The sequence below is a fragment of the Hyperoodon ampullatus genome (genome assembly GCF_949752795.1).
Source record: "Hyperoodon ampullatus genome assembly, chromosome: 19".
In the NCBI taxonomy this organism is placed as follows: domain Eukaryota; kingdom Metazoa; phylum Chordata; class Mammalia; order Artiodactyla; family Ziphiidae; genus Hyperoodon; species Hyperoodon ampullatus.
Window position 1 is genome coordinate 7675372 of NC_136932.1, and position 17739 is coordinate 7693110.

The 17739-nt window shown below is 55.1% G+C and overlaps 1 protein-coding gene across 5 annotated transcripts; it reads right to left on the reverse strand.

Moving 5' to 3' along the window:
• Positions 1 to 1360: 1360 nt before the first annotated feature.
• On the reverse strand, positions 1361 to 15955 carry ETV4 (ETS variant transcription factor 4). Of its 5 annotated transcripts, none has more exons than XM_079725029.1 (12): positions 15870 to 15955; positions 15599 to 15692; positions 15330 to 15377; positions 8096 to 8149; positions 6792 to 6918; positions 5906 to 6067; positions 5402 to 5679; positions 3503 to 3577; positions 3274 to 3342; positions 2950 to 3122; positions 2577 to 2678; positions 1361 to 2257 (listed from the first exon to the last, which is right to left on the reverse strand). In XM_079725029.1, the coding sequence occupies exons 1-12, from the start codon at positions 15927 to 15929 to the stop codon at positions 2033 to 2035; spliced, it is 1467 nt and encodes a 488-aa protein (XP_079581155.1). In that variant the 5' UTR covers positions 15930 to 15955; the 3' UTR covers positions 1361 to 2032. The 5 variants fall into 5 exon arrangements, with proteins under 5 accessions (XP_079581155.1, XP_079581157.1, XP_079581158.1 ...); XM_079725031.1 differs by having other exon boundaries at positions 6792 to 6915; positions 15870 to 15931; XM_079725032.1 differs by having other exon boundaries at positions 5906 to 6049; positions 15870 to 15931.
• Between the last annotated feature and the right edge of the window lie 1784 nt (positions 15956 to 17739).

The window sequence follows — 17739 nt, forward strand, 5'->3', positions numbered from 1 at the left end:
CGTGCTTGTGGTCTGGTAGCTGTCTCCTCTCAGAGAAGTGCCCTCCAAGTGTAAGGATTTGAACAAGAGTTGTGAGGAGTGTCTCGTTAACGCGCATTTCAGAGGGCAGAGTTCACGTGTCTCAGCCTGTGGAGACCTTTCCAGGACACTGCTTCTCACCTAAATCCCTGTCTCTCCTCATGTGCGCCTACTGGGGACCTCAGGGTTTCCACTTGACTTTACACCTCTTCCCACCATGATAGCCTGGCTTTCATGTACAATTAAATCATATATTTTTAAAAACTTGTTTCTTAAAATTTTCTGTCTCTTGCTCTAAATTATGAAAATCAGCACATTGTTTTCTGTTTCTGGGGAAAAAAATAACATTGCTTTCTATTTGTGGGTAGGGTTCGCGTGGCATCCCTTTCTGCCATCTTGGCGTAAGTACTGGGCAGGGGCTGAGGGTGCAGCATTAACGGGGTTGGGCTGGCCCTGCCTCAGCGCAGCTGCGGTTCCCTGCAGTTCTGATGTACCTGGATGGAGAGCACCCGTTTCCACCTGAGCCTGGCTCCTAGGAAGCTGCTTACACAGGGGCTGGGTCTAGAACTGCCCATCCTGCTCTTCCCTTATGCACAGCCACCCCGTTGTCATATCTACTGTTACACTTCCTCTCTAGGTGTCACTTTTTCAGCCTGGCCTTCCCCCGAACCCCGAAAACTCGGCCCAGGGTTCTGGTTTCCCCCAAATTTGGGCAAGGAGAATCCATGCTGTTTCCCCTTCCCTTGTCCTGCGAAGGTCTGGCCTGTTCTTCCTCCACTAGCCAGGACCCAGGGCTCGGGGCTGCTCCAGGCTCCCCACACCCTCCTGCCTGGGTGCCTTCTCTCCCTGCTCTCCAGATCCTCTCCACACAAACTGTCCTCACCTTCAGCAAAAACAGCAACCTGGAGCCACGGCAGGAGGGGACAAACAGTTGGGGTACACATGGGTAGCATGGTCATGGGAGCAACTGTGATCACAGAAACCACAGGCCAAACTCTGCCTGAAGAAGCCCCAGGAGGTCCTCAAAGCTCTACTAGGCTCCCACTTCCTTCAACCTGGACAGGGAGATGGCTGCAGGTGGCCAGCGGGCACTAGGCCAAAGTACCCTTTGTCCATTATTTCGGACAATCCTCACACAATAAGCCTGGGAGGGGGAAAGAGCAGGTATCACTGAGCCCATTTTCCAGAGGAAAAAGTCAGAGGTCAATTGTTTTTTCCTAAACCCATAAGGGAAGTTAAGTGTCAGGGCCAGGCCCCAAACGCAGGTCATGGGCCCCTAAGGCCAGAGCTCTTTCCAACCCCAGGTCCTTCTCCCATGGCAGCAAAGCGGACAAAGGAGAACTCACAGGAGACGCAGGGGCCTTTATTAGGGTCTGGCAGGTGTAGTGGAGATGGAGGTGAAATCCCAGGCCTGGGCCTAGGAAAACGCAGAAGAGACGCAGAGGGCCCTGGGAGCCGAGCCCAGCTGTCCCTCCTCCACCTGGCAAGCCCTCCCCCATCCCAGGTTCCTCACTCCAGCCTCCCCCTGACTCTACGAACAAAGAGCACCAATAACTGCCAAGTAGGACCCTCCAGGGCCACAGCTTGGAGCGGAGTGCAGGCTGCAGGCCGCTGTCTCCCCACCATGGGGGATCAGGGGAGCTCAATGTCTCCCTCTCCACCAGGCTGAAGTGGGGAAGCTCCTTCTCTGTCCCCCAGAACAGAACAAGCTCTTGTTCTCTGTGATGGGGGAGAGGGAGTGGGGCTTGGCCTCTAAGCAGGACCTAGGAAGAGGCCAGAGGTGGAGTCCCCGGAGGAGTTTCCGAGACGCCACCTTCACACTCGCAGTGTCTCCACTTTCCCTTCCCGTCAACCCTGGGGAGCAGCTCAGAGTCTGGGCTGGAGTGACTGATGGGCAGAAGGGATCTGCTCCAAAGACATCTGTGGGTTTCAGAGCGGGAGTTTCCCTGACACCAAATTTATCTCTATGTACACAGGGCAGCACCCCCGGCAGCAGGGGGGCAGCTGCTAGGGGCTAGTAAGAGTAGCCACCCTTGGGGCCAAAGGGCTGGGCAGGGCCAGCCAGCTCTGGGAGGTAGGCGGGGCTCTCGTCCAAGTGGGACAAAGGGACTGTGTCCTCCTCACTGACCGGCCGGTCAAACTCAGCCTTGAGAGTTGGACGCTGATTGTCCGGGAAGGCCAGAGAGAAGAGGGCCTCGGGCTCGCACACAAACTTATACACGTAACGCTCGCCAGCCACCTGTGGGAAGAGAGGCCTGGGTCAGTGTGGGCGTGGGGAGAGCAGCCCTCCTACAGATGCCCGGGGCACATTTCTCCTCCAGCTGGTTCTTCTAAGAAGCTCCTGTTCTCTAATCTCAACCTCTCCATGCTTTAGGCTTTTCCGTTACTATTTATGTGTATCCCTGTTTTGGGAGAGGGAGATGTTGGGATTGTCCACAGTTTGACTTCTCTGGTTCATTGTCTGCTCCTTCAAACTTGCGAGAATGCTCTCCTGCCCCCATCACCTTCCCACATCCACCGCCCCCCACCCCCTTGTCCTTGGACCCTTAACCCCTGACCTTCTGCATGATGCCTTTCTCGTAGTAGTATCGGAGTGAGCGGCTCAGTTTGTCGTAATTCATGGCTGGCCGGTTCTTCTGGATGCCCCAGAGCCTGGCGACCTGGGGACAGGAGACAGAGTTTGGGGATGGCGATGGCAGCTCAGCGGAGGAAACAATGGGGCACAGGTCAGAAAGAGTACTTGAGATTCTTGGTGCAAATGCTCAGCTGGCCCTGCAGCTAAGCACCAGCCCACAGACCCTGGTTTGGCAGGAATTCAGGTTAAATAAAGCAACGGTGCTGGTGAAGGCACGTGCCACCAGTTCCCAGGTCCTCTCATCTCCAGGCCCCAAAGTCGTTGGGAGGAGGGGTGGGGACATCTGAGAGGCCCACCTCCTCAGGCTCAATTAGTTTGAACTCCATCCCCCGGCCGGTCCAGGCAATGAAGTGGGCATTTGTCGGGTCATCCAGCAGGGCCACCAGAAACTGCCACAGCTGCAAGGCACCCCGGCGCTGGTAGGGCGGTCCCTCTCTGAAGGCTCCCACCCCTTCCTGCTTGATGTCTCCTGGGGAACACGGGAAACAGGTGGTGGAGGGCTTGTGCCTTCTGGTCCCCCAAGCAACCCAGCCCCCTCTCCCCAGGGGTCTCTCCAGGCCCTTTCTCATGAAATGTGATTCCTGGGGGACACAGAGGGCACGAAAGGTCACTTCTCTGACCTTCAAATTTCTCAGGGACGACGCAGACATCATCTGGGAATGGTCGCAGAGGTTTCTCATAGCCATAGCCTTGAGGAGGAAGTTGCAGGGGTCACTTAGATCTGGGGGTTCACTGATACGAGACCCCACAGAGCCCAGAGGGACTCCTGGCCAGGAGCCCCTCCCCCAAGGCACGACTCCCTCCTCCAAACTTGGAGGGCTTGGCAGGGGAGGGAGGAGGCTGCCTTACCCACGGTCCCGTCACCTGGAGAGGGCCCGGAGAAACCCTCTGCGTGAAGGTACATTGAAGCATACCCAGGGACATCTAGGGGGGAAGAAAGAAAAAAGGGCGATGTTACAGGTATATGGGGTAGGGGCGGCAGTCCTGCCCACATTCAAGAACTTCTGCCAGCCTGCCTTCCGGCTCTTTTCCCAGAGGCCTGCCTACCACCAAATCCTAGGGGAACTTCCCCCAGAGGGAGTGAGAAGCCGGAAGCCTTCAACTTGAGGGCGGGGCCAGAGGGCCTGGATGGCAGCAGCTGGGGCTGGGCAAAGCTGCTCCACAAGGCCCAGGATTCCAGGGAGCAGCTGTTTCCTGTGAGTTTAGGGGGAGGAGGAGGGTAGAGATGAACCTCCGGGGAAAGGGTTCAGTGTCCCAGCCTAAAATTCCCTTGGAATGGGCTGACGTCCGGTCAGCAGGGCAGGTTTCAGCCCAGTGCGGGTGTGAGGGAGGGAGGGAGGGAGAGAGGAAAGGAGTGAGGGTGGGGCGGGGGGGAGAGAGAGAACACGCATGCATCTATTTGTGGAAGAGGCAGTGGGCACACGGGGCTGTGTGTTTTCACGTCTGACAGCAGACCGTCCACTCTATTTCATTCCATTCCACGGAATTGACACCTCCCCACCCCACCTGGAGGAGGCCCCGGTGCAAAGTCAACCCTTCAAGCGCCAGCCCCTTCCCGCCCTACCCCCACCACTCCCACCTATGAATGAGATGGTGAAACCCGACACCTCCGGGAGGAGGCGGGAGGGTGGGCTCATTCATGCCTCCATTTTGTGAATGGAATTCCTGACTCCATTCACAGGAAGCTGAAGGGGGAGGGGCAGGAGTTCAAGGGCATGTAACACGATCTCCTCCGGTCTACATCCTTTGAAGGTCGGCGGCAAGAGCGTCTCCCTCCTCCTTCCTCCATCTCACAGCCGGGCATGGCTCAGGCTTAGGGCCCGGGCTTGAGGAGAGGTGGGTGCTCCCTTCTGGTTCTTGCTGGGGCAGCCTGGAGGATTGGGGGCTCACCCCCTGCCCCTAAAAGACTGGGCACCAGGAAAAGGGAAATTCAAAAGCTCTGGCCAGCTCTGAGCCTACCCTAATCTCTGCATTTATTTTTTCTAATGCAAGTTTGCAGATAAACTCAAATTTGGAGCTGGTAGCAATGTTAACAGGAGACAAGGTTTTCTGGGCCTTTCCTGGGCGCATGGGGTTTTGAGCTGTAGCTGTTAATGAACACAGCAGCTGAGTGCATCTCACTCCTGTCAACAGCCAGGTGGAAACTAGAATTTAAAGCCGTCCCTACTTCCGGTCTGGCCAGGATGGCGGGTCCTTCCAACCTGGAGGCTCCGAACAGGATGTGAAAACCACATGTGAACCCCGCCTTCCAACTGGGAACTGTGAACCTGGCTAGTTTCAAGTTCATGTTTCTCCTCATTCAAATCCCTTTGTATTTTTAAGCTTCTGTGGGGACAGGGACCAATGACACGTCCTATTCATCTTTGTGTCCTCCAACTGCACACACTCATGCTCCTGGCACAGTACTTAAATCTCAGTAGGTAATTAAACCCCCAAGCACCTGCTAAATAGAAATAGGAAGAAATGCCTTAACTTTCCTATCAAGTCACAAGCTACCTGAGGGCAAGGACCTGCACGTGTCACTCATCTCTTATCTGAATATAAGTTTGCTAATTGAAAAGTGACAGTTCTTTTGAATCTATGAAAAGAAGTGGTAGGTGGGTGGGTTGAATGTATGAACTGGTAAATGGATGGGAAGGTAAAAAAACTTGTGGGGAGACATTCAGGGTTTAATGGAACTGATCACATGCCACCCCACCCAGCAATCCACCAAAACCCCTCCATCCCCTTCCCAGGAGCATCTCTTACCTGAGTCGTAGGAGAAGTCCATCTGCTCCTGTTTGATCACTACCCCCGCCCCTGGGTACCTGTGCCCATTGACTCCACCCTGGCCCACTGCCAGATGGCCGGGCTGGCCGGCCTGTTCATACAGGGGGTCAAGGTATTCCTGCTTGAAGCTCTGCTGGGGGTAAGGTGGGCAGGGCTCCGACAGCTGGTGTTGGTAGGGGGCTGGGAGAGGTTCCCGGCCCCCTCCCTGAGAGGGTGTGAAGGAGTGGCAGATATCCAGGGGCTGCTGGAAGACAGAGCTGGATGTGGTTGGATGGAGAAGGAAGAAAAGAGAATATTAAACGAAGTCCTCCTTGTGCCTGCAGTTCCCAGAGCTTAGAGTGGGCTCCAGTGGGGGGGGGGAATGGGGGGCTGTCAATATCCCTTCCTCCCTACCTCCCCCCATGCCAGGTTTCTTAAGGGCAGCGAAGAACACTCAGGGATTGAGAAAAAACTGGTGAGACCTGGTTCTCCTTGTCACCTTACCTATGCTCCCCGAGGTACCCATGGCCAGGGTGGGGCTGGGAGGTGCCAGAGGATCTCAGGAAACTCCGTTGTTCTGCCCGGGGAAAGGGTTGCAGGGGCGACTGTCCGGGGGCACCAGGGGCGGGGGACTTGATGGCGATTTGTCTAGGGGGGTCATAGGCACTGGAGGTGAGGGGGAGACAGGGGTGAGGGGGCAGAGAAGCTGGGCGAGCATCTTTGAACGCTTCACTCCCTGGGACGTCAGGTCACAGGGATTATGGGAGAAGAGTAGAGGGTGCCGGGAAAGGAACAGCATGAGCCAGACTCAGCCCCAAATGAACTTTTTTTTCTCCTTTCTTAATCCTGAAGCTGGGTGTAATCTTTATTTATTTATTTATTTTATTTTATTTTATTTTATTTATTTATTTATCGTTACGCGGGCCTCTCCCTGTTGTGGCCTCTCCCGTTGCGGAGCACAGGCTCCCGAAGCGCAGGCTCAGCGGCCATGGCTCACGGGCCCAGCCGCTCTGCGGCATGTGGGATCTTCTTGGACTGGGGCACGAACCCGCGTCCCCTGAATCGGCAGGCGGACTCTCAACCACTGCGCCACCAGGGAAGCCCGGGTGTAATCTTTAGAACACCTCTCCCCAGCCCAGAGCAGCTGGGCTGGGTCAGACGGCAGCTTCTCCAGTGGAGACACTCTGCCCGGGTCTTAACACACATCCCTTGAACCCGCTGCTGCATTTTTCATCCTAACAACTCAGGAAATCCTGAGCTATATTACTCCATTACAGGAGCTCGGAAGTCCTTTCTGTCGTCTAACCTGCATCTCAACTGCTGCCATGGCTCACAGGTGCCCACCCCCACCCTCCATCCAACCCTTCCCTAGGGCGGGGCTGGGGCTCACCTGGAATAAAGGCACTGCTCGCCATGGTGGTAGGAGAGGGACGGCTTCCTGCTGCAGGGCAGGGCCCGCTCTGTGCGGGGACTCTGGGGTTCCTTCTTGATCCTGGTCGTGGGGCTGTGGAAAGCTACTGTGGGGGTCGGGAGAGGCGCAGAGCAAAGCCAGAGAGTGTCACAGGAGAGGCAGGAAGAGCTTCGGACACCTTCTGCTCTTTAAGGAGCAGCTGGGCGCCAGTACAGCCTCATCCCCGTTCTCTGGAGCTCCGTTGTCAGACACTTCTAAGAACAGTTCGGCTATTTACATTATGTGTAGTTTTATACCTCAGGCTAACGTCCAATCTGAACCAAAGAAACTGTCTGAAGTTCAACATTTAACGCAATCCCCCCACCCCCCAAACACCTTTCTAGGTGTGAGCACCTCCAACCAAAGGCCTCTGGTTTTCCTGACTGCCCTGGAAAATTCCAAGGGAGAAAAATGTTTTCTTCTTTGGGGCTATGAAGAATCTTTCTTTTTCTGGTTAAGGTTGGATATGAGCCCACTTGCCTGTCAGCTGACGAGCATCATACACATGCTCCTAATTATCTGAGAAGAACATTGGCCTTTCCTGTGGCCCCTGCTGGGTTCGCCAACTCCAGCCACCAGGCTGAGCAGCAGAGTTGGTTCCAAGGCAGTGAATGTGAGAGAGTCAAAACCTGCCATCGACGGTTCTGTTGTCGATCATTTGTGCCCTGTTTCACTTCACTGAAGATAGTTGAGAGCAAAGTATCTGACATTAAAGCAGGGTTTCTCAACAGTAGCACTAGTGACATTTGGGCCAGATAATTCCTTGTCATGGGGGCTATCCTGAGCATTGTAGGATGTTAGCGGCATCCCTGGCCTCTACCCACTAGATGCCAACGGCACCCCACCCTCAGTTGTGACAACCCCAAATGTCAACTGACATGGCCACCTGTCTCCTGGGGGGCAAAATTGCCCCCGGTTGCATGAAAGTAACTTAGAATGGTAGAACTGGACCCTGCTGCACTGGTCCAAGCCCCTCGTTTCAGAAATAAGGAAATGGAGGATCACAGAGATGAAGTGTCTGCTCCAAGGTCACACAGCTAGGATGGACAAGCCCCGATTTGAAGCAAGGTCTCATCTCCCAGTTATTGCTTGGTCTTTGAGTCCAAACCCAAGAATGGGGAGCCCTGCCCTCCACGCTCTTCTAGAAGACAGAACAAGTTGATCTTTTGTGATTCTCTATCCCTGTGACTCATTTCCTGCCCTCCCCTACCCCCCATTCCCTCTACCCAGGGCCCTCTACTCACAGTTTTCTGAATGGAAATCAGGAACAAACTGCTCATCACTGTCCGGTACCTGAGCTGCAGAGAGAGGCCAGAGGTGAGTCTGGGGTGGGGGCCCTGGATGGCAGTCCCTGGCAGACACCATTATTGCAGCCCTGCAGATTAGCACCAGCCCGAAGCGGGGAAACGGCTTTCCTAGGACTGAAGGCAACTCCACCCCAGGTCCTAGTGACCTCCATCTCTGGGTTCCATTAACACCCTGGAGGGAAGGCTGCAAGTTCTCAGAACCCGTCTGAGCAGATTCCAGAGTTTTGTCCTAGATGCTTTGTCTTTTTTCCCTCCACTTTTATTAGTGCAGACAGCCCTGCCCCTCAGAGTTTACAAAGCTCCCTCAAAGCTCCCAGCAGAGTCACATCTGGGGTGGGCAGGTACGATAAGGAGTGAGATTCTGTGGACTTAGAATCACATGGGAAGATTCTGAATCTGGGCTGAACCCAGGAATCTGCCTTTTATAGAACCTCCCCGGTGAAAGGTAGAAATCTAGAGCCTGGGAAAGGAGATGGAATGGAAGAAAGAGAATGGTTCAAGAGAGGTGGTAAGAGGATGACAGTGGGAGAGGAGGCTGGGGACACTGGCAGGTCAGGTGCCTTATCGCTTTGATGTGCAACTAGGAGAGAGAGAAGGGCTTCCCAAGCTTGGAGCTCTGAGGAGCACTCCCAGGGCGCCAGCGTGGGTCGAGTTGAGTTTGGAGATTAGGCAGGAAAACTAAAATAGAACAACAGCTCATCCATGGCCTCCAGACTGGATATCCGGGCTTTGATTTCTAGTTCTTACCCTGGCCTCACTAACTCCTTCAGGTGGGATACAGCTGAGCGCCTCTCCTGACCCCAGAGTCTTTGCCCACTTTTTGCCCCTCTCTCAAGAATAAATAGATCACAGCAGGAAGGGGAAGGGTAGACACCGAGAGGGACATCCTATCAGTCTGGGAAGAGACTGGCTTGAAGATGAAGCAATGGAACCCATGGAGAGGGGTCTTTCGTTCCCTGGAGACTGCTCTCAGATTGGACAATAGGAAAACTCATGGATACAATGACTGGAGAGTTGAGAATGGCTGGTAAGGGTGAGGGATATGAGGAGATGCCTGGAGATCATGGCCACTCGTCCTAGTCTATACAGGACACACCCCAGTCTCTATGGCTTCCCTCCTGGGCCAAGGCTCCATCATTTCTTCCTTGGATTTCAGCCACGACATGTTTTCAGAACTCCCAACATCTACTCTCCCCCAAACTGTCAGAGGGATCTTTTTACAACAGAAATCCGATCACTTCTCTCCCTTGCTTAAAGCATGAACCCCAAACTCTTGCCCTTGGCCTCTGGGGTGCCCAAGTTCCTGGCTCTTGCTTACCTCTCTCACCTGCCTCTCCTTGCCTGTTACTCTCCAGAGCTCTGGTCTCCTCTTGGGTCCTCAAACTTGACCAGCTTGAACCCTCTTCCCCACATCTCGGCCTGTTTTTTTTTTTTTTTCTGGCCTTTGAAGTGTTAGCTCACTTTGCTATCTCAGAGGCCTTCTCTGACCACCCAAACCAAAGTGGTCCCTCCTGGCTCTCGATCGCATCCCTGTTTTATTTTTTCCCTAGCACATATGACTACCTGAACTTATTAATTTACGCACATGTAACTTATGTGTAATTTATTGTCCATCTCCTCTACCAGAAAGTTAACCTTGCTGAGGGCAGGGGCTTTGTCTGTCTTATTTGTCTGACTCCCCAGCACCCCTCAAACAAGGTCTCGTTCAGAAGAGACACTCAATGCATTATTTGTCAACTATATGAATAAACTACAATGACTCCTTGTCCTCAGGCCGGTGAGAGCCAGCGACATGGGCCTGGGAGCAAGAACTACAGAGATCCTAACCAACCAGCCCTTCCCTCCCCTTTAGGGTTCCCCCTCTCCACCACCAGGTAACATTAGAGGCAGGTCCCCTGAAAAGCACATCTCACAAGGGATGCTTTAGGCTGTGACCAATTGCTTGGCAAGTGGATTCTTCACCAACTTACTTTAAATATCAGAGGTGTCAAGTGCTTTAAAATACACATTTATGCGGGGGGGCGGGGTGGGGGGAGGGATAAATTGAGGGCATGGGATTGACAGATGTACACCACCACATACACAAGAAACAAGGATTGACGGTATAGCACAGGGGACTATATTCAATATCTTGTAATAAACCATAATGGAAAGGAATAAAAAAAGAATATAGGTATACGCATATATACATGTATAACCAAATCACTTTGCTGCACGCCTGAAACTAACACAATATTGTAAATCAACTATACTTCAATAAAAAAATAAATTAATTAAAATAAAATATACGTTTGTAGGTAGGTGACTTCCTGACAGAGGGAACCCAATGGCTGAGGGGTTTAAGAATCAGGAACCTGGGGCTTCCCTGGTGGCGCAGTGGTTGAGAGTCCGCCTGCCGATGCAGGGGACACAGGTTCGTGCCCCGGTCCGGGAAGATCCCACATGCCGCAGAGCAGCTGGGCCCGTGAGCCATGGCCGCTGAGCCTGCGCGTCCGGAGCCTGTGCTCCGCAACGGGAGAGGCCACAACAGTGAGTAGGCCCGCGTACCATTAAAAAAAAAAAAAAAAAAAAAAGAATCAGGAACCACTAGCAGCTAAAGAACTTATGAAAGAAAAGTAAGCATAGAACAATCCTAAAGTGATCAAATAGATCACTAGACCATGAAATCCCGTGGCAAAAACAAATAAACCAAAAAACCACATAGCACATCTTTTCAGGAGCGCAACTAGGGCACAAAGGCAACCATTCCCAAACTGGGCCCAATCAAGAATCCCGGGGCATTGTTAACAACAGATTCCCAGTCCCCTCCTCTGGAGAGTCACATTCCATAGGCCCGGGGTGGGGGCCAGGCATCTGTATTTTAACGCATGCCCCTGGTAGCTCTTAAGAATAGGCAGGTTTGGAAAACTGGATACAGGGAAGGGTGCAAAACCTGCTCAGCTGCCCAGGGGTGCAAGGCCCAAGCCCATCCCTGCTGTGCCCTCTTGGCCCACCCATAGACAAGACCCCCGAAGTGGCAGGATGGGGGTGATAAGAGTAAGATGGACAATATTTCCCTCCCTGCCACCTGGGCAAGGAGGGTTCCAAGGGTGGAGGAGGTGCAGAACACGGGGGAAGCTGACGCACACAGGTCTGCCTCTGGGGCTACATTAACTGCCAGTTTCCACGGAGGTAATGGGCTGGGGGCATCTCCTGCTGGCGTCACAGACCAGGTCATGTGACGCTAGAGAGCCCAGGGGTCATCTCGTCTTTCCTCTTGCCTCAGGCCTGAAGGTTTGACCAGAACCCCCAGTCCCCCCAGCAGTCCCAGAGGAGGCCCCCGCCCAGCACACTGACCACACCTCAAAAGAGGTGGCACCATCTTCATCCCAGGGCCATGAGAAATCAGCCAAGCAAGAAGGGGCTGTGGTGGGAACCCCAGTCCCTGCCTGGCCCCTCTCCAGAACACCGGCTCCTCCCAAAGGGGCAGGACAGGGCTTCAGTCGCACAGAGACTGTCAAGGATGGGAATAGGAACAGTAACAATGAGCCTCTCATTCCTGGAGAGCAGGAGAATTTCTAATTACCGTGTTCGGTCTTGAGTGTCAGCCACTCTATATTTGTTGACCTGGCTGAGCTCTGGCTGCCAAGCCAGTGTGCCAGGGTCTGCCCCCAACTCCATCCTGGCACTAAGGTGGAGTTTATCTGCCGGGGGACATGGCAGATGATTAAGGAGGGGACGGGAAATGTGCCAAGCCAGCATGATGCCCAGAAAGAGAGAATTTTAGGGAACATCCCTCCAATGGCGGGGGGGGGGGTGGTCAGTATTAGAGAAGGGGCTTAGGGGCCTCCCAAGCTGGGCTCCAGGAGAGCTGGGAGGTGAAAACCACCAAGTAGCTAAGCCCACCCCAGCCAAACCACCCACCTATATGATATATGCCCCATCACCTTCTCCCCCTCCTAGGGTGCAATCACAGGGTGAAGGGGTCTCTTAAGGAGCCCCAGGGGGAAGGGGGGCCGCTCCCCGGAGCTTCTGCTCCACTGTGTCACCACTCGCCTCATCTCTCACCCTTACCCCGCCCCCACCCTGGCAGTGTGCTGGAAGGAACCAGTTCTCTATCTATGGAGGGGACGTTTGTCCCCTAGAGCCTTCTGGAAGGGGAGGAGACAGAAAGATGTAGAAGGAGGCAATGTAGCTAGGAAAGACTGGAGGACGGGATTAACCCCATATCACCCCACAGACAGGCTGAAGCACCAGCGTGCACACACGCAGACTCACACACACCCTGATGCCTTTTACTTCACGCCAGCACACGGATGAAACACATCCTCCATGCATACCCTTCCCACACAGGTTCTCTTTTTGGACTTAAACATACGATGAGGGAAAACCAAGGGGCAAGGGAGCTGAAGACCTTGGAGGAAGATTTGGGAGCAATGATTCTTATGACCAGGGGAGCACAGACCCACCCCTTTGAGAATCTCATAAAAGCTATGGATCATTCTCTTCCTAGAAAAATTCACATTCCTTTGTGTATGGTGTACCCCAAACAATTTTATACACATATCAGAGGGCGCAAGGACCCCTGCAACCTATCCACAGAGCTTTTGGGAATCCACCGACCCCGTTATGGACCCCCGCCTCATACAAAGGACATACATGACCCAGAGTCAATGTTCCTTACCACCAAAGAGACCAACATCATTGTCTCTGAGGGTTCCTGTGGGCTCCCGACGAGCCCGGAAAGGAACCCTCGTCCAGAAGCGGCACATCTTTAACCATAGCCAGACACAGCTTGGGCTCAGCCTGTCTGAGCCTGGGTTTCCCTGCAGTAGCCTGATTATTTCTCCAGCAACTCAGCAGATCTCAGGCACCCCGAAAACAGACACACCTCCTTAGCCTCACTTCACCCCCACCCTCTCCATCTAGAAAACCTCCAGCCCAAAGATGTCTGAGCTGCCTCTACAGAGCCTCCTCCCCCTCCCCCTCAATGTTGCACAGACACCAGATGCCGCACCCAGAACCGCCTCCGCCGCCAGAATCCAGCCTCGTGTTCCCCCGAAATCTTCACAGCCTCACCCACACTTCAAGGACCTACTGCGTCTCTCCACGTTGGGGCTTTAGGGGGAAATCAAGCTGAGGGAGTTTGGGCTCTGGCCTCCAGTCCCACGCGCCCCACCACTGGCAAGTTTCCAAAGGAGCTAGACCCTCCCTGCCACCCCAAAACTCCCTCTGGGCTGCAGGGGTCACTGACCTGGTGGGAAGAGGCAGGAGAGGAGGCTGGGGTGCTGCTGGGATGGTGCAGGGGGACAGGGCCCCGGCAGCTGCATCTGTCTCCGCAGAGAGAGCGAGAAGGAGCGATCGGCCTCAGCATCCCCCCCTCACGCCTGGCCATCCATCGCCAGCTGGGAACCTGAGCTGCTCCCTCAGAAGGAAGGACAGGGAACCAAGGAGACCCCAGCGGCCCCCCCAACCTCCCCACCCACTGGATTTAAATGTACAGGGACTTCCAGGGCAGCAGCAGGAAGCACACACACTGGCTGTCACACTGACACATGCAGATAGACACAAGTACAATTTCTAGACCCCCACCGCCAAGGGGTGGGGCTTCCAAGGTTGAGAGCAGATGAGAACGTTTTCCTCCCCTTCCCATTCCAAACCCAGCTGCTTCCAAAATGCCACCCTCTGAGCCTACCCCTAGATCACAGTCCCGGGAGCTGCCCACCTGGGGAGCCTAGGGACCCTCAGCTGACAGACGAGGAGCCTGGCAAGCCAGACAGAAATCAGGCTTTGGGAAAGGAAGTCTTTGAGAGACGGTGGAAACCGACACCGCTGCGTTCTTCAGCTCCAGCCCAGCTCCGGAACCTTAAGCGGAGGATGGGAGGACTGGGCATAGCTCTGCATGTAACTCGCAGCTGGGCACACAGGGCTTGCAGAATCGGGGAAGACAAGACGTGCACAATCTCCCCCAGAACCCCCAGATCCCTCCAGCACCCACGAGGCCGTTTAGCCTCGAATTCCACAAAATGTCTTGAGTGCTTGCTCTATGCTAAACAGTCTGTTAGAGTACATATTTTGGGGACACCACAGTCGTCGAGACAGATCTAGTCTCACCCAGTCAGGGGTCTTTCTCTTCTACCCCAAGGTTTTAAAGATGGCTCTAGAGGAGCTGGGTTTGAGTTTTAAAAAATCGTCAAAGATACCCAGATGGAGGGAAGGGGAAATCCCAAAGAAGAAAAGAGCCCTCAAGAAGGGGTTCCTGGTGCTGTAGTTTCTTGGTTTTCAGTGTTACACTGAAGGGACCCTCAGATGGGGGTGTTAACCCTTCCCTCTCAGACCGTCTAAACACCATAAGCCTCCACCTCAGCCCCACCGGCGACACCCTCAGGCCCCACCCAAACACACCAAGGAATCCAACCAGGAGACCCCCACCCCCACCCCGGAACACACCTCGCTACCCAGAGGAGGCCTCGCTATTGACCCCACCCCTCCAGCTCAGAGCGCACCCCACCCCCGCCCCCAGCAAACTGGAGGGGCAATTTGCCTGTGGAGGGAGGTAGTCAGGAGGGAAGGGGGCGGGAGGATCAGCTGCCATTAGAATAACAATCAAGGCTGTTTGAGGGAGAAGCCCTGGGCTGCTTTGCCAAAGTGCGGCCAAAAAGAATTATTTAAACTTTTGCTGTTCTTTTGGCTCAAACAGTAAATTGTTTGGCGCTGCGGGCTGGGAAGAAGAGAAACCAAGGGTGTAACAATGAATGTTTTGGCAATTCCAGAAAGCAAGTAACAAATGAATCTCTCCTTCTCCTCCCCCAGTTTCTCAAACGCCCCACTCCTGCAACACCCCAACCTACACCTCGGCCTGGCGGCTGGTGCCAAACAAACTTTGCAAATGAACATTTCAACCAGGAAAACGGGCCTGGGGCCAAGTTCCATTCAAATAGGCAAATACCCCACACAATGGTCTGATTCATCCGCAGGCCTAGTTACACAAGCCTGGCTCAAGGCAGAGAAAATAAATATCAATATAAGTATCCACGCTGGGAGCTGGAAAGAGTGGAGAGGCAGGGGACTTGGGGAAGGGGCCTTGCAGAGGCCCTTGAGGGCGAGGAGAGAGGAAGCGGGCTAGGCTGGAATAGTAGGGGTAGAGAGCATCCCCCACCCCAATAATAGTAAACGTCACAAAACCACTCACCTTCAGCAAGCCACGTCTCCTGGAAGTGACTTAGATCCTGGAATAGATCTGAGGGGTGAATAATGGAATTGGAGAAGGTGAGATGGAGGTGCTCGTGGGAGAGCGGGAGCCCTAGCGAGCCGGATGACCTCCCCCTTGGGGGTACTGGCAGATAATGACCAGAGTCCCTTGGAGGGCGAGTCTTTTTGGGAAAAGGGCAGGGGCTCCAGGGTCAGCCCTCGGGGTGTGTGAGGTGGGGAGGGTAGAGGTTTGTCTCTCTGTCTCTTTACCTTCGGAGTCGGGGGGCGGCAGGGAGCCCGGGTCCATGAGCTTCCCCTGCGGGACCATCAGCGCTTCGCGCAAGCTCCCATTTCCGGGAGATTTCTGCGGAGAAGGGGAAGAATGCCCCCGAGTCACCCTGAGGCCGCCTGGTCTGGGGGGCGGGGCTGGGGTCCCGGGGTGACTCAGGGGAGGGCAGCCCTGGACCCCGTTGGGGCCGCTGGGTTGGGTAGGGGCGGGGTGCAGGGAGGGGGCGGGCGTGGAGGCCGGCGCGGCGCTCACGCTGCAGAAGGTGTAGGGCACTTGCTGGTCCAAGTATCCGCCTTTCATCCTCCGCTCCATCCGGCCTCTCCCTCCGGCCACACGGCCCGGGCCCCGCGCGGGGGCAGAGACCTGGGGGCGGGGGGGCTGCGTTTGCACACCGTCTGGGGGAAGGCAGCGAGGTGGGGGGTGGGGAAGGGCGACCGGGAGGGGCAGTCGCGAGGCTCTGGGTCCGACGGCAAAACTTCTCCGACTCACTTAGGCGATGGGGAGGTTTCCGCCTGCCGAGCTTAGCGCCGCCACCACTCCCCTCCCGCCAAAGGAGGTCCCACCTGCTCCTGGGAGCCGGGCTCGCCGTTTCGGCTGCTTTCTGCAGCCCTGCTTTGCCCAGGCTCAGTTACATAAGACGTGTGTGTGTGTGTGTGTGTGTGTGTGTGTGTTCGCTCGCGCGCGCGTGTGCGCTGGCGCGCGGAGGAGCGGGCGAGGAGCGCACCATTCGCACACCCACAACTCTGGCGCCCCCTCCAACCCTGAATCCCAGCGTCTCCCACCCCCTGCCCTGGAATCTGCGGAGGCGGCGGTGAGAGTGTGGTGCGTGTTGGAGGCGAGGCTGGGAATCGCAGGCATTCTCCCTCCCTCTCCCTCCCGCAGCCTCACCTGAGGCCCGGGCGTCTGTGCTGGAGCAGCGGGGGGTCCCAAGCATACCCCGGGACCCCACTGAGGGCCGCGGGGCTAGGCCGGAGCGAGGCGGCCCCGGCCCCGGGTCCCCCGCGCACCGGCTTGTTTTCCGGGCGCCGCCGACAGTTGTGAGCCCGGGGGAGCCGCTGATTGGTGCATTTCCTTCGCCTCGGCCTCGGCTCTCTCTCCCCCCACCCCGTTCCCTTTGTTTCATTGACTTTTGTGAATGAAACCCCAGGGCCCGGCTCGCCCGCCAATCCCGAGACTCGCCCGGCCGACCCGGAGGGGCGGAGTTTCCCAGCCGCGGGGGCCAATCAGAACGCAGGGGCTGGCTCCCGGCTTCATTCACCGCTTGGGCTCCCATTCATAAAAAAATAAACTCCTCGCGGCCGGAGTTCATTCATAAATAGCTGAGAGAAAACGGGGGAAGTCCAGGACCCTACGGCTCCTCTGCGGGACTCGGCTGTGGCCCTGAGGCTCGGCTAGCACCCCCGGCTGGCGTCTGCACACATCTCTGTGCATCTGCGTGTACGTGGGAGTGTGAATGCTTATCTCTGAAGCATTTATGAAGCGCTCTGCTTCCACGTGCTCATTTCACTCCCATAAGCTGGCGAAGGGGTTCTATTTTTTCCATTTTCCAGAGACTGAAAATGAAAACTCAGAGAGGGGCAGTGGCTTTGCGGAGGTCACTCCGTCAGCGCGGCTGGGGTGTGCAGCCCTCAATCCCCTATGTTCTCCTGTACAGCCCTTTGAGGCCACAATTAAATGAATTAAAGCTATGTGACAACAACTGATACACAGTAGGCGCTCAATAAATGTAAGCTGGCACGGAATCCAGACTTTCTCTCAAGGGTCTGTTCTCTACAGAGCTGTTCTGTGACCCATTTTCTATTGATTGCAGCAGAAACTAGAGGCCCGGCATGGATCTCTGAAAATGCAGTTCTCTCTCCGCCATCTTTCCTCTTATCCTGAGAGCAAACACAGGGTATGAGGGAGCAAAAGCCCCAAGGGATCTGATGACCTGGGGGCAGGACTGCTGTCAGTTCTAGCCAAAAGCTACTCATAGTCTGTCACCTCATTCATTTACCAGTTCATTCAGTAAATATTTATTGTGCCAGACAGTGCTGGGTGCCAGGTAGGCAGCTGTGACTGAGATAGACACTTGGTGTGCTGTGCTGCTTAGGCTGGAGCCATGGAGACACACAAGACATGA